The sequence below is a fragment of the Myxocyprinus asiaticus genome, chromosome 6, assembly GCF_019703515.2.
Source record: "Myxocyprinus asiaticus isolate MX2 ecotype Aquarium Trade chromosome 6, UBuf_Myxa_2, whole genome shotgun sequence".
NCBI classification, from domain to species: domain Eukaryota; kingdom Metazoa; phylum Chordata; class Actinopteri; order Cypriniformes; family Catostomidae; genus Myxocyprinus; species Myxocyprinus asiaticus.
Genome location: NC_059349.1, coordinates 13,112,407 through 13,128,265, shown reverse-complemented (window position 1 = coordinate 13,128,265; position 15,859 = coordinate 13,112,407). Strand labels below are relative to the sequence as shown.

Genomic DNA, 15,859 nt, shown 5'->3' with positions numbered 1-15,859 from the left:
AAGTGCACTGTTTGCCCTCCAGGATTCTTTCTGGTGGCTCAGTGTTCGATTCATGCTGACAGGATATGCCAGGTGTGTCTCCTACTGTATAATTTTTGGAGGATACAATTCATAACATTAAGCAGCATGCTGTAATTTAAGTTTAAATTTAAAAAATGTTTCAGCTATACAGCCTCATTTTGATCATACAGTGAAAAAGTATGTGAACCTTTTGGAATTACTTGCATATATGTATAAATTGGTCATAAAATCTGGTTTGATCTTCATCTAAGTTACAATAATGAACAAACACAGCCTTTTTAACTAATAACACAGTAATTGTATTGTATTTTTCTTGTACATATTGAATAAATCATTATACAACATTCAAAGTGTAGGTTGGAAAACATATGTGAACCCCTAGGCTACTGATGTCAACAAAAGCTAATTAGAGTCAGGAGTTGGCAAAACTGGCATCCAGTTAATGAAAAGAGATTGAAGGTGTGGGTTAGAGCTACTTTGACTTATAAAAAGCACTCAAACATTTTGAGTTTGCTATTCACAAGACGCTTCTGCTGACATGCATGCTTCGTCGATCAAGAATTGTTGCTTTGCATAAGCTGGAAAGAGTTACAAAGTTATCTCGAAGAGCTTAGATATTCATCTGTCCACAGTCAGACAAACTGTCTCTAATTTGAGACAATTTAGTACTGTGGCTACTCTCCCTAGAAGTGGCCGTCCAGCCAAGTTGATTCAAAGGGCACACCGCAGTATGCTCAGTGAGATAAACGCACATCCGAAGTTTGCCAAAGACCACCCTGACACTCCACATGCTACTGCTAAAATGTTTTGTGGATGGATGAAACTAAGGTTGAATTGTTTGGGAAGAACATGCAACTCTACATATGGCATAAAAAAGGGCATCACATACCAAAGTACGGTGGAGGGAGCATCATGATTTCGGACTGATTTGCTGCTTTGGGGCCTGGACTGCTTGCCATCATCAAGGACAAAATGTATTCCATTTTTATCAAGATATCCTACAGGATAATATCAGGGTGGCTGTGCACCAGTTGGTGATGCAGCAGGACAATGACCCTAAATATCGTAGTAAATCCACTGCAGAATGGCTTCAAAATAAGAAAATCCACCTTTTGGAGTGGGACAGTCAAAGCCCAGACCTTAATCCAAGAGAGATGATGTGCTCATGCGAGCCATTTACACCACACATCCTAAGAATATGGATGAGCTTAAGCAGTTCTGTAAGGAAGAATGGTCCAAATTTCCTTCTGAATGTTGTGCATGTCTAATCCGCAGCTTCCGGAAATGCTTGGTTGAGGTTATTTTTTGCCAAAGTACAATCAACCAGTTATTAAATCCAAGGGTTTACTTACTTTTTCCACAGCACTGTGAATGTTAATGGGATGTGTTCAATAAATAAATGAAATATTATAATTTTTTGAGTGTTGTTAGCTTAAGTACATTGTGTTTATCTATACTTGTGACTTTAATGAAGATGAGATCACTTTTTATGAGCAATTAATTAATAAAACCAGCTAATTCCAAAGGGTTCACATACTTTTTCTTGCCACTGTAGATACCAAATACAGACAATTTTGGAACCCCAATACAAATGAAGTCATTTAAAATAATTTGTAAATCCATTTGACTTTCTTTAAAAATCTTTCTCTATGCCATATCTTTAAAATCTCATTGGCGCTTTCACATATTCAAGCTTGGCTGGGATTTGGAACAGCGTGTGAGCAACACTTACTGTCTAAGCATGTGTGCAGAGTCAAATAATTAAAAAAATTCCATAAGAAAGACAAAATAATGACTGAAAATATCCAATAGGACAGAGATGAATGCCTAGAGATACCAAACCTGTGTAAAGAACAGAATCAGTGCCTCAACACACCAGGTGAGTTGCCTTCCAGATTTGTTGAGATTTACTGCATAATACATATACTACAAAGCATTGTCAAATATCTTTTGATGCAGGTGGATTTCGTTGCTCCGGCATGTCCGAGAGGGACGCAGTTGCTGGGATGTGCGGACACTCTTATTTTTATAGTTCTGAGATGGAAGAGTGTCAGGCCTGTTCAGAATGTGATTCTCAGCCAATGGCCTCTCCATGTTCAGTCATGAGTGATGCTGTGTGCAATAACCCCTCTGAAAGCAAACTCTCGCTGTCCTGGTCTGGTGATGTTGACGTACCCAAGGGTAGTGAGTTTCCCAATATGCGACTTCACATCCAAGGCAACAGTGACGGAAGTCTTCTTTCCTGCACAGATGGTTGGATATTTCTCCATCAGCATGGTCTTGTTTGGGTTGACCACAACCTTGCCTTAAAACATGGCTGTCACAGCTTTGTTCAAGCGTGTTTACAACTGAATGCCAGTGAAGAGGAGGGCCGGGACCTTAGTGGTATAAGAGTGGAGCAACAGGAGGGGAAGTCGCTCCAGAGCGCTAGCATGAGTGGAGCAACTGCTGTGGAACCAGGTCATGTACTGTTTCTTTCCCTCAAGAGTGCCAGTCAACAATGCAACCAAAATAATGAGGGAGTGCACCTGGGTAGCCTCATTTCACCTTTCAGCTTGTTCTGGTTGTCCCATGACACTGGTGCGGTGTCTATGACTGCTCAGGCCATTGCTTCGGCGCACTACCACACCAACTATCGACCTGCCTTCCGTTTGTCATCTATTTCTGACCCCTACGTGGTCGGGCTAACCCTTGACAATCGTGGGGTACGCTTCAGGGAGAGTGGCACTGTGAAGTTTGTCCTTCAGCAGGCACTGTACTCCATGGGTCAAGCTTGTATCTCAGAGGGCTTCTACTTACTTGCATATGTGAATCACAATGGTAGCAGTGCTGAGCTTACACGCACATTCAAGCCTGGTGTTCACTACAGAGACACTTCCATATCTTTGTCGGCTACCACCACTGTGAATTCTGGAGATATGCTCACCTTCGAGATCCTCGCACCTGCACAGTGCAGTGTACGCTACTTTGGGGACAACTCTGGGATTAGCATGCTAAGTCTGATGTGGATCCCATCAGCTGTGTCCACTGCCTTGTCAGCCACCGTGTCTAGGAAAGGTCTCCAATCTGGCGCAGTGCGGAATAAGGCCTTGTTCTTCCTCCAGACAACTGCAGAAGTGCCACAAGTGAGACTTTCTGGAACAGGAGATCACCAACCTCATCGAAACTTCTTCTTCAGGGAAGCAGGAACAGCAAGTGTGGCCTTAGATTTGCGTCTTATCCATTCATGCAGTCTAATCAAACTCATCTTGCACCAGCAGGGTGAGTCGCAGGGGTCTCAAACAGCCCCTGTAGGTCAACAGATTGGCGGACACATGCCAGAAGGAAGTGTGTGGGCAAGTGTAGGGCTGAGGGTATCTTTCCAGGTGCGCAATGGCACTGTAATATTCGCTACAGTGGATTGTGTGCGAGGGCGCATCAACCAAATTGCCCATGATGCCGGAAGTAGCATTTCTATCCTCTGGACAGCTGCATGAGCATAGCATAATTCAGCTAGCATGACATAAGCTAGCATGTTTATGTTTTTACTGTCTTTTTGCATTTAATCAAAGTACTTTTGATTAATGTTATAGTTTAGATATAATTTAGTCATTGGTTAATTTTAAGTTTCAAACCATTTTCTTACATGGGACAGTATTACAGAAACATCCTAAATCTAGAATTCTATCTTATCTGTTCAGTAGTTGTTAGATCTTAACTAAAATTATTTTAATTTGCTAATCGCTAACCTTTAAAACAGAGAGAAATTTTAACAGTAAATGTAAAAATATGTTTAAAATGATGAACACTCACTTGAGATGAAGACTGTAGTCATCAGTCTTAAGAGAAAAAACTGCTTTATCCTACACAGAGCTCCATCATCATTGAGATTACATGTCCAGCCGAATATTACTGGAATTTTTCGGAATAATTGGACACTTTCATTGGTGGAATAAAGTAATCTTGGCTGACCGTGAATAACACATTTTTAGAATGTCTTTCACTAACTGAGAACTTCTGTTTTACTGAGTGCACCTTTAAGACTTAAGATAGGAAGTTTCTGTAATACGACCCCTGGACTCAAAGTACCACCAAACAGGAATAAAAGTTTGGTTCAAGCTTCAGAGTAGTCAATTCCTGGGGTTTTGTTCAACCATTTACTGTGTTTGCACTTCATTAAAATCTTACAGATCATTTACAATGTTAGCATTAAACAAGTTTTATTTCTTTATGTATTTTTTTTACTTGGATTTTTTGCAAACCTTAAACATGGCTATCGTACATCTTACTGCATGCATGGTGCCTTGCCTTTATCTTTAATTAAACTTCCAGTGCTACTGAAATACCTGCTTGTAGTTGCTTGTATAATGTTATTGTATTGCTGCTCTGTTTCTACTCTAAAGGGAAATAAAAAGATTTTAAATCATATTTCTGACTGGACATAGTTACACTATTATGACCATTATATATATTTGTGTATTTGTTTAGTTAAATGAATCCTTTGAAATACCAACACTGAACCTCATCTAATGTAAATCTGCTGTGTGCTATAAGGCAAAAAAAGTTTGTAAACCTTTTCTATTGGTAGTGGGAATCAAATGCAGTTGTTTGGCACACAGAACCAGATGGATTTCATTGTGTTGTTTAATATGCATGATTTCTATTAAATAGAGTATAAGTAGCCCTCTGGCCTCATCTATATGCTACTGCACTGCTTAAAGCAGAAACTATGGAATTTCGTAAACTGCCCTACTATCACCGATATCACAAGTAATTTCAGTAATACACCAAGTACATGCTTTATTTGATCATGTTTTCTATAAAAAGTGCATCCACGTAACTACCATACCCTGAAGCCAAGTCGAGATTGAAAATAGGTTTACAATCTTAGGAAGCATCTGTACAGACTTGTGGTTTACAAGTACATTTGGTAAATATTATATGTTTTACTAGGCACAGGAGATGACATTGCTTTAAAGTAATTCCATAAGAAGAATCGTGTGTGAGACAAAACCCTTCACAGGGCTAATGTGAAACACCGAAATATGGCTACTTTCACAGGATCAGGTCAGTACAGTACAGCCTCACTGTGCAACCCTCAGACATATTGATGCCTTCTGAAATATAACACAGATGGAAATGAATTTATTTAATGTGCATTTTGTTTGTTCTTAAACTCCTAAACTGTTAGAGGTGTACCTCCGTCTTAGATCCAGTCAAATCAAATATGCAGTAGATTACTTTAAAACTGCATACATATACATTATTGCCACACACACACACACACACTGTGATCTGAATGCAGAGTCTCTTTTGCCCTGTCAATAGAGCTGGCACTTTGCACTTGGTGCAAAGGTTAAAATATCTGAGTGTCCATACAGGTGTTTAGGGTTAGAGGATGTGACAATACTACTGTTATGTTGAGGTCTGTACTTGACTTAAAGTTAAACATATAGAAACATTTCTGTTGCATATAGCTTAAAAGTTTGGAATCCGCAATGTTATTCTATTCATCTTATGGGTTTGGGTGAACTATCATCAGCCTGTAACAATCTTAAATGAATCAAATGCTAAATATTTTCAGTTGGTGATATGACAAGGTAGAGGTTTTTAATTAAATTAATTTCCAATACTATTTCCAAGACTGCCAACACTGCATGCATCCATATCAATCTCTTAAAGGGGTCATATAATGAAAAACAGATTTTCTTTTGTTTTTGCCTTAAAGGTATGCACAAAAAAAAATTTTTAATAAAAAAAAACATTTAAGCCTATTTTTAAGATTTGTGCATTTCAATTTGATTACAAATTTCCATCAAACTGAATTGTGTAATCAAACAAATTAATAATAAAAAAAAAAATTTAAAAAAAAAGGTTTTTAAATTTAATTTTATTAAAGATTACTCAGTTTAATTTGATGGAGATTTTGTCATGAAGTTGAAATGCATTATTTGTAAAAATAAATAAAAAAGTCATTTATGCAAAAAAATTATAACATTATAAGTGGACCTCAGGGGAAAAAATAATGAATTAAAATTAAATTAATTAAAAAAATATGTGGTATGACCCCTTTAAAGTATTTTAATAAAAATCTAAATTGCATCAAGACTGAAGGAAGGCTACAGTAAAAGCAGACAAATTTATTTTTGTTATTTATTTTATAATCCCATAAGAAGTACATGCATCAAACAAAAGTGTGTTTATTCTAATTTAACATACTTTGTAATGAATCGATTTATTTGCCTCTATAATGGTCCCTAATCCAACATTTTTCACCAGTTTCATCTATCTACAGTCCTTTAAACATTATTTAAAAAATAAATATATTGAAGCATTGCAATAATAAAGTCATGCTGTTGCTTTAGAATATTAAAATTAACAATTGTACAACAACTGCTGGTTAAAAACGGTAAATGTCCGGTGTTAAAAAGCATAATCAAAGACTAAAGTACTGACCATCTTTGCTCTTCATATAGCAGCTCTTAATATTATGATATGATTAGATTATATGTTTTGATATTAGCAGGTACTAAAGACTTCTAACATTATACATGTACATATTTGGTTTATGGATAACTTGACAACATACAAAGAAGAGAACCTGTAAAAGAGTTTATTAAATGAAGGAATCACCCTTCGTGGTTTGTTCTGTAAAATAAATGCTGAACACTGAATGTCATGATGTTCTAACACTTTAAGGCACATGTAGTGAGTTAAAGCAGAGGTCAAATTCACTGCAGTAAAAATCTTGGTTGTCAAAACAGAATGTTATGACAATGTTGTGAGATGCTTTTGTGGTTTTTCATTTGTAAAATACATGTGATGAAACCATGGTCTTAGACAATTACAAAAAGCATGTATGACTAAATGAGCTAGTCTGTGATCCCTCTGTACAGAAAGAGGAGATTTTAACAGATTGTATAGTTTTCATAGGCAGTGTTGTCAGTGCATTTTTATATCAAGTAAGGTTACTTGTTGACTCTCTGGCTCCACCTGTTGGTAACTCAGTGAAGTATTTCTAACAGGAGCCGCTTAAAGTCACCGCCACACTCTGAGCTCAGGGCATCCTTTAAGGTAACATCGTATTTCTCCAAGTACATGTCCTTTATGGTCTCCAAATCCACCTAGAAGGGATCATGAAAGTGAAATGGAAAATACCATTCTACCAATACCAATTTCTCTGATAGAATTCTTAGTATTCATTGTGTTAGACGACAATCTCTACCTCAGAGCGTCCTACAATAATTCGTATGAGTGTATCCTCATCAGTTCCTGCTCCCTTCATTGCAGCATTCAGGCGACGAGCAAAATACAGCTGCGGGTTTTTAGCACATCTCACTGTACAAACAAAAGAAATCAGAGTGTGATGCAGCAATCATATATCAAGCAGAAATGAAATTCTGCCGCATCCATTTACAGTAGGTTGCATTCACTGCTTAGAACTGCAATATGACTCTTCAATTCAAACTGAACAAGTTCGGAAGGTTATTGTTACCCAAGGTAATGTAACAGTCTTTCAAAGTTCCTGTAGCTTCACTGTCTATAGCATCCAGAATATCTGTCCCAGAGAGCTATAAAAGAGAAACCAGACACTCAGAAAGAATGTTGTAACAAAATTTGTAAGCAAAGGATCTCACACAAAAAGTAGCTTTTGCACCTACAGTTTCATATATCTTGAAGGTGGCCTGAAGCTGTCGGTAGTTCTTGTGAGTGAGGATGTAGGTGAAAGTGGACTCATCTGTTCCAAAGCGACCTTCCCCTGCCTGGTGATAACCAATATGATTACATACTCACACACTAGAATATAGAAACTAGTTATAAATGAGTTAAATCCAGAATTCAAGCAACAAGATGAAGCTCACTTCAAATAATGATGTAGCATCCTGCTCAGCCAGTCCCTCATCCACTTCATAAGACTCATCCCTGTTGGCCTGCAGATGAAGGAAAATTGTTCATTGTAAAGAATAATAACAAAACAACGAAGCTTCAAATTTTCCCTATTTGCTATATTTCTGTTATACAACAAAAACGTCTGCCTTAGGAAAGGAATTCTGCACCACCCATGTTCCAGTGGAGAAAAACTGAGCTGATCTCAGTGGAGACGGGAAAGGGAAAAGAAAGAGTGTAAAAGCAGACAACAGAATGGAAAGCAAGAAGGTTAAGTACTACCATAGTCTCTGTAAATACTGCCGTATGCATGTTCATGTTTAAAGGAACAGCATACACTGAAAAAATGACTAATAATATTTACTCAAAGTTTTTGAACACAGTTTTTCTAAGTAAATATGTATGGTATAATTTTAAAATTAAGTAAAATCTACTTCATAACATAAAGTGAGTAAATTTAACTTAAACATTTCAGTTAATACAGTAACTTTTACTTACAAATCTGATGAACATTGTACTTAAATACATTTAGTAAAATTTACATTATTATTTAATTAGAATATTACATGTTTAATCATACATCACAATACGTCCTGAAGTCTTCCACAGTGAAATGCATGCTATTTAGTCTATTAGACTACTTCATTTTGCATTACTGGCAACAGAAACAAATTACAGAGCTGCGAACGCACACCTCAACACTAAACACCATGACGGTAACAATCAACAGATTTATTTTTTATTTTTTACATGAATGGGTGAACATCACACTTCACAAAACAAGAAGTTACCAAAAGTAACAGCAAAATAAACAATAAAATGGGAGTAAGTAAACAGTGAAACCATGCAAGATAATACATTATTCAAGTCCAGTGCATGCTGGGAACACCAGCTTCGAAAAAGTAAAGTAAAATGTACTTATTTAATTTGCTTGTAAAATGTACTTAAATTAGCAAATACCTATTACAAGACTTTCATCTTAAGGATTAATACACGACAACACATCGTCATAAATAATATTTACTTATAAGCTAGAGAATATATGTTTACATGTTTGAATTGAGTACAAATATAGAATTGACTTCATATTTTCAAGTTCACACTTAAACTTATTCAATGTATAAAGTACTCAATCTTTTACGCTATATTTACTTCACGACAAAATCATTTTGTTTCAGGGTAGTTAAATATAAAGTACCTAATAAAATTACTAATAGTACTTTTAAAAGTTAAAATAAATGTATTTGTACTTTTACTTTTTGTATTATTTTTAATTGGATTACTTATTTTTACCCTGGAGACCCCAATACTGTTGCAGGGACACAAACAATATGACCATGCTTTATTCCTACTCTAAATGCAGCCATAAATAATAATCAATAAAAATTAAAAATGTTTAGGTGTCTTAGTACCATCCTGAGCCTATGTCCTATTTTTTTTTCCTTTGGCAAATTGCTTTGTTTTTCTCTGAATTTTTTTTGTTGCTGAGAAAAAAAAAAAAAAAAAAAAAAAAAAAAAAAACTCCTCTCTGAAAAAAATATTTCTTCTTTTTGAGCTTAAGATTTCATACTTACTGATAGTGTCACCTGGTGGGCGAAGTTGGTACCACATGCTAATTGTTAGCTTGCAAAAAAAAAAAAAAGTTCAAAGAAAAAAAAGTTCAGAGGATTTTTTTTTTTTTTTTGCCCAAGAAAAATAAATAAATTGTTGGACATAGGCTCAGGAAGGCCCTCACACCTAAAAGATTTCACCTTAAGGTTCACGGCTTTCGTATTAATATAATAAAAAAAAAAAGCTGAAAAAGTAGCCAATTTGAATATAAGTAAAGAAAATAATTGTAAACAAATTCCTATTTGATCATTCTTAATTCTTCTTAATCAGTACAAATTACTGGCACTGCTAATAACACTAAAACTAGCACTACCCCAAGCAAACGTATTGGGCATACCTCTGATTTATGAAGATTCTAATGGTGTTTATATTTTACCTGTAAGAGAGACACCATAAGATTCCTCACTTCTCCACTAGTGTCATCTTCAATGTCAGCCTCCAGATCTCGTTCATACACTGATGGTCAAAAGTAAGAAATCATTAAATAATTGAAACGCTGCATTATTTTAATTTCTAATAATATTCGGTACAACAATAATGATCACATCAATATATCTATAAAGAAGCAACAATAAATCATGTCTCTTGGTTTTTCAGAAAATCCTAAAATCATGTGTATATATTTATATATATATGTATTTGATCAAAGCTTACCTTGCGCATATGCCTCTTTGCAATTTAAAATATCCTGTTAATCAAAACAATATCCATTACAGAAGTGATGCTGAATTGTTTTTCTTTACAAATGGTACTGACAGGATCCTTCAATTAGGATATAAAACATTTGTGTTGTAATCATTTGTGATCAGATATGAGTGGTGCTGCAACTTCATAGATTTAATGCCACATCCAAGTTACATGAGTTTAGATTTGGGTGCCTCATCCTAATCTAATGATGTAAATAATCAGTAACCTGATTGGTGCTGGTACAGAGGATTTCTACCAGCACGTCCTCATCCGTGCCTGCACCCTTCATGGCTTTCCTCAGTTCTTTAGCCATTAAGATGTGGGGCGGATCCAGCATGGCCACGATGGCATTTTCAAAGTTTCCTGTGAGTTCATCCTTCAACACTTCCTCCAACTCCTTGACAGTGTCAAGAGATCCAAGGACAAAACCAGAAAACAGACAGACACTAGATGTGTTTGTATGATATATTATCAATGAATTGTGATGTGCAGTGTCTGTTAATATTACATTGTGAAATTAATAATAATAAAAAAAAATAATCATGCAAATATTCCTCAACACAGCTTTCTTGTCAGGGTCTTTTTTGCATTAATTGTAAATACATCAGACATACAGTAACTCTGTTTAACTTTAAGCATTGCAATTGATTTGGAAAAGTGATGTGAAGAACATCTACAGTCCTGTTCAATACTCTTTCCCCTTTTTTCATTGTCTCTGCACATCGATTAAAAGGGGAAAAAGCACAATGGGAGAAACTCTACACCAGCTGTCTAATGTAGTCTAAAAGCAACGTAGGTTTAATGTAATGTGGTGGATAGGAAAATTAGAAACCATCTGTGTCTGTCTCATGTCATATGTCTATAATATTAATGACAGACAAGAAATGAAAAGAGTATCTTTTAAGAAACATTACACTTATATATATCTGATATGTTATATTTAGAGCTGTCAGAATTAACGCATTAACGCATGTGATTAATTTAAAAAGTCTGATGCGTTTTACCGTTAATACAGCATAAACCAAAATAAACACTTGTTGGAAGGGCAGAAACTTTGTGATGTGTCTGCCTGGAGTCATTACACTGACACACTTCACAACACACACACAACAATGCTTTCGTTTTAGTGATAAAACGCTCTTTGTTGTACAAAACAAGCCCAGATGGGACTTGTGATAGAAATCAAGTATTTTCAGCCTCTGTAAGGCACATTTTAATCAACACAGAAGCATGTCAAGTCTTAACTATCACCAAAACCCAGAATGAGGTGCTTTTGTCTGCAAGCGCTTTTCATGTGGAGTTCAAATTGGCACTTGACGCTGGCGCCTTAACACGAATCATGAACGCGGCTTCAATATTCATGATTTAGGAAAGCGGAGGATAGCCACAGTCTAGTCAAGTCAACATTTATTTATAGAGCACATTTAAAGACAACAGAAGTTGACCCAAAGTACTTTACAGATCAAAAAAACAAAATATATAAAAACAGATTGATTTAAAGTTAAATATAAAACATAACAAAATAAATAAAAACATTGAAATATAACATCATGTATTAATCCATTTCAACCTATTCAATGATCTATTCAAATGCCACAGAATAAAAGTATGTTTTTAAAGAAGATTTAAAAATGGCTAATGATGAAGCTGACCTCACATGGAAAGGGAGACTATTCCATTAGGACCTCTCACAGAAAAGGCACGGTCACCCTTAGATCTATAGCGGCAACGAGGAACATTTAATAGAAGTTGATCAGAAGACCTGAGCGCTCTGGTGGGGGAGTAAGGGAGAAGGTCACTGATATATTGGGGCGCGAGACCAGATAGTGCCTTGTAGACAAAAAATAGAATTTTAAAATCGACCCTGAATTTCACAGGAAGCTAGTGTAGAGATGCTAAAACCAGGGAAATGTGATCCCTCTTTCTTGACCCTGTTAAAAGCCTAGCTGCCACGTTTTGAACAAGCTGTAGGTGGGATAATGCAGTTTGGGGCAGACCAATGTACAATGAGTTGCAATAGTCTAACTTTGATGAAGTCTTTATGGGAAAGAAAATGTTTTATTTTAGCGATAGATCTCAGGTGGAAAAAGCTACCCTTGACAACAGCACTGATCTGCTTACTCAAAAGTAATGATGAGTCTAAAATCACTTCAAGACTCCTCACATGATCTTGTACATTCAACGACAGAGGACCTAACTGGGCAACCAGGCCAGGTAAAGAGGACATGGAGGAACCTAAAATCAGAACTTCAATTTTGTTTTCATTTAATTGTAAGAAATTGTTTGCCAGCCAATGTTTAATATCTTTGAAGCAATTTAGGGCATTCTCAGATGAACAATTCTTGTCTACACTCACTGGGAAACAAAATTGGGAATCGTCAGCAAAACAGTGATAGGATATGCTGTACCTATTAAAAATACAGCTCAGAGGAAGCATATACAGTGAAAATAACAAGGGTCCTAAGAACGACCCTTGAGGGACACCACACTGTAATTGAGCCGACATAGAAGAAAAATTACCTAAATTCACAGAGAACGTCCTTTCTTTTAGATAGGAGGAAAACCACTAGAGGGCCATACCCTGGATGCCAACCATACATTCTAGACGATTGAGAAGATTATTACAGTCGTTTGTGTCGAACGTGGCACTGAGATCTAATAAAACAAAGACAACAGGTGAACCTGAATCCATGGAGAGTAAAATATCATTAGTGACCTTCAACAATGCAGATTCAGTGCTGTGCAAGTGTCTGAAACCAGACTGAAATGTATCTAAAATGTGAAATGTATTTAGATAGGAGTAGAGCTGCGAATAAACAACTCTCTCCAAAATCTTGGAAATAAAAGGCAGTTTGGAGATTGGTCTGTAATTGTTGTGTATTGATCCAAAAAATATTTTTTTAACAAGGATCTAGAATTGCATGTTTAAAACTACTTGGAACAACTCCACTTGCTAATGAGCTGTTAATTATAGCTGTCACACTGGAACTGATAGTCATGAAAACTTCTTTAAGAAGGCGTGGAGAAAGAATATCCATCTTGTAACTGGAACACTTCATTTTAGAGACTACATCTGCTAACTGTTCTGATGTAACTGGTTCAAAGTGAGTCAAGGAGCTGGACAGGGAAGGAATTAATGGTTAATCAAATCGCACCTTTAATCTGCTCAATTTTGTGAGTAAAGAAGTTTAAAAATGTTTCACAGTTCTCTTGGTTGGCGTCCAGAAAAGCATTTTTATCTGTCTATCAGCAGATTAATATTGTGGAGGATGAGAGTTTAAGAGATTTAATGCCCATTGCAATGAATATGCAACCCATGACCAGGGGCGGACTGGGAAGAAAATTCAGACCGGTATTTTACATAGAAACTGTCCCAAAAGTCGTGCTGTCCTTTTCTGCATTTCGCTGCCCCCTTCCACATATCACGGCGCCATTTTGTGGCACGTTCTGCATAACGCGGCGGCCCATGCGGCCCCATTTCACGACCGGCCCACCGGGAAATGTCCCGGTTCTCCCAATGGCCAGTACGCCACTGCCTATGACTAGTTCTTTCAATTAGTAAAACTCCCACTTAGACTGCAGAAAATGTTTAATATTACTTGAATTGGTTCTTTTTTAGTGCATTTCTATCTTTATACTGTGGAAGGCTTCATTTGGAAAATGTTAATAAAGCATATATTGAGGGGGGCCTGGGTAGCTCAGTGGTAAATTACGCTGGCTACCACCCCTGGAGTTCACTAGCTCGCTAGTTCGAATCCCAGGGCGTGCTGAGTGACTCCAGCCAGGTCTCCTAAGCAACCAAATTGGCCCAGTTGCTAGGGAGGGTAGAGTCACATGGGGTAACCTCCTCGTGGTCCCTATAATGTGGTTCATTCTTGGTGGGGCGCGTGGCGAGTTGAGCGTGGATGGCGTGAAGCCTCCACATGCACTAAGTCTCCGTGGCAACACGCTCAACAAGCCACGTGATAAGATGCGCCGATTGATGGTCTCAGACGCAGAGGCAACTGAGATTCGTCCTCTGCCACCTGGACTGTGGCAAATCACTACGCAACCACGAGGACTTAAAAAGCACATTGGGAATTGGGCATTCCAAATTGGGAGAAAAAGGGGAAAAATCCACAAAAATAAATAATAAATAAATAAATAAAGCATATATTGGAAAATGTTAAAATATTGTTTTCTTTTCTTTCCTAAGATGGAAATAAATACATTTTGACAAATATATATAGTGTCAAATTTCAGGACTTTCAAAAATCTGCAATTTATCATGATTAACTACAAACATTATGCGATAAATCGCGATTAATATTTATAACTGACTGACAGCACTAGTTATATTAAATCTATTATACATTTTTGCTATACATAATGAACACAATTTCAGTTACACAAATGGTATCTGATTGATTACATTTAAATGAAATTTTAAAAATCTGACTCACGTCATCATATTTTTCAAAGTATGCTTTTTTAATCTCCATCCGCTGAGCTGCAGAGCGGTTTGCTAGAATGGAGATAATGGTCTCCTCATCTGTCCCTGTGAACAATATGAGACGAGCCCTTCATTACCTTATAATGCATTTATAATGGATTTAAAATACTTCAAGGTGTAAACTTGTAAACCATCTTATTTTAAATTCAATAACACCACAGCCTAAGGGTTTGTGTTTTTTCAAAAATTTTAATTTTTTAATTAAACCTACCCATTCCTTTGCAGGCTTTACGGATAGCCTTGATATCTGCCACCACATCAAAGTCCTCAAAAGGAGTTATTGTGGGCTGAAATGAAAGTTGGTAAGAAACACATGTTAGGCCATTTTATGGGCTCACTATAGACCGCTGCAGTTTAACCTTAAACATTAGATTCTGCAATAGGTTAAACATTGTAAAATGATGCGATTAGTGAGTCTAGTCCATCAGCATGTTTTTCAATGGCTCGTGGATCAGTTCACAATGTAGCAGCAAAGTCAGGGGAGGGGTTCAGTCTCTAGCTGAGTCATGGGACCTCTGGGCAGAGACGGGAAGACTTCCTCTGCCTCACCCACTGGCCATAATAACAATGTGCAAAAAAACAGTTCTTCTCTTTGAAAACATTTCTCTTCATGTGCCATGTGTTTAAATGGCTCAAATCACAGTAAACAACAACAACAACAACAAAACAGGAAATATTCATATAATAGCCTATATGAAGGTAAATAAATAAATAAAAATTCCTGCGACACTGAAAATATTTCGTTTCAAAATGTTCATAATAAAACAGGGAATGGAAAAATTATTGTTGATGCAACAAAGTAAAACATAAAAATGTCTTAAGTAACCACACGCGAGTATAAACATACATAGCCAACATTTCATTCACTTAATACGTTGCATCCGTAACAGTTTAAAAACATTTAATATCTTTATTTGTAGTGGGAAAGATGACATTTGAAAAAAGAAACAAATTGCAACTTCACAGTTTTACTCACTTGAACGTTGCCCATCTTGTGTTGTTGATATGAGTCTCTGTGTGCGTGCTCTCTTTCTCACCGCCCAGCGCGAGCTTCTTTTACTCCATCGCATCCCTGACGTCACAGGGACCCGCTGCCAATGATGTCATACCATTTCATATAGTTATATATTTAAAATTATATTTTATCTAGTTTATATATATATATATATATAATAATCATCG

The 15,859-nt window shown here is 36.5% G+C and overlaps 1 protein-coding gene across 2 annotated transcripts; it reads right to left on the bottom strand.

The window, feature by feature from the left end:
- Positions 1-6,135: 6,135 nt before the first annotated feature.
- Positions 6,136-15,765, bottom strand: LOC127442485 (annexin A13-like). 2 transcript variants are annotated; one of them, XM_051700553.1, is made up of 11 exons: positions 15,654-15,765; positions 14,889-14,964; positions 14,628-14,722; positions 10,412-10,579; positions 10,153-10,186; positions 9,875-9,954; positions 7,863-7,931; positions 7,662-7,763; positions 7,496-7,571; positions 7,226-7,338; positions 6,136-7,124 (listed from the first exon to the last, which is right to left on the bottom strand). In XM_051700553.1, the coding sequence occupies exons 1-11, from the start codon at positions 15,666-15,668 to the stop codon at positions 7,005-7,007; spliced, it is 948 nt and encodes a 315-aa protein (XP_051556513.1). In that variant the 5' UTR covers positions 15,669-15,765; the 3' UTR covers positions 6,136-7,004. The 2 variants fall into 2 exon arrangements, with proteins under 2 accessions (XP_051556513.1, XP_051556512.1); XM_051700552.1 differs by having other exon boundaries at positions 10,412-10,582; positions 15,654-15,763.
- Positions 15,766-15,859: the final 94 nt, after the last annotated feature.

What these genes read in the sequence shown, in the direction of transcription:
- LOC127442485 (XM_051700552.1), bottom strand. An exon ending in TCTGTACCAGCACCAATCAG is followed by an intron (nt 10,187 to 10,411) that starts GTTACTGATTAT and finishes TTTGATTAACAG; the next exon opens with GATATTTTAAATTGCAAAGA. An exon ending in TTATGGTGTCTCTCTTACAG is followed by an intron (nt 7,932 to 9,874) that starts GTAAAATATAAA and finishes CTTCATCTGCAG; the next exon opens with GCCAACAGGGATGAGTCTTA.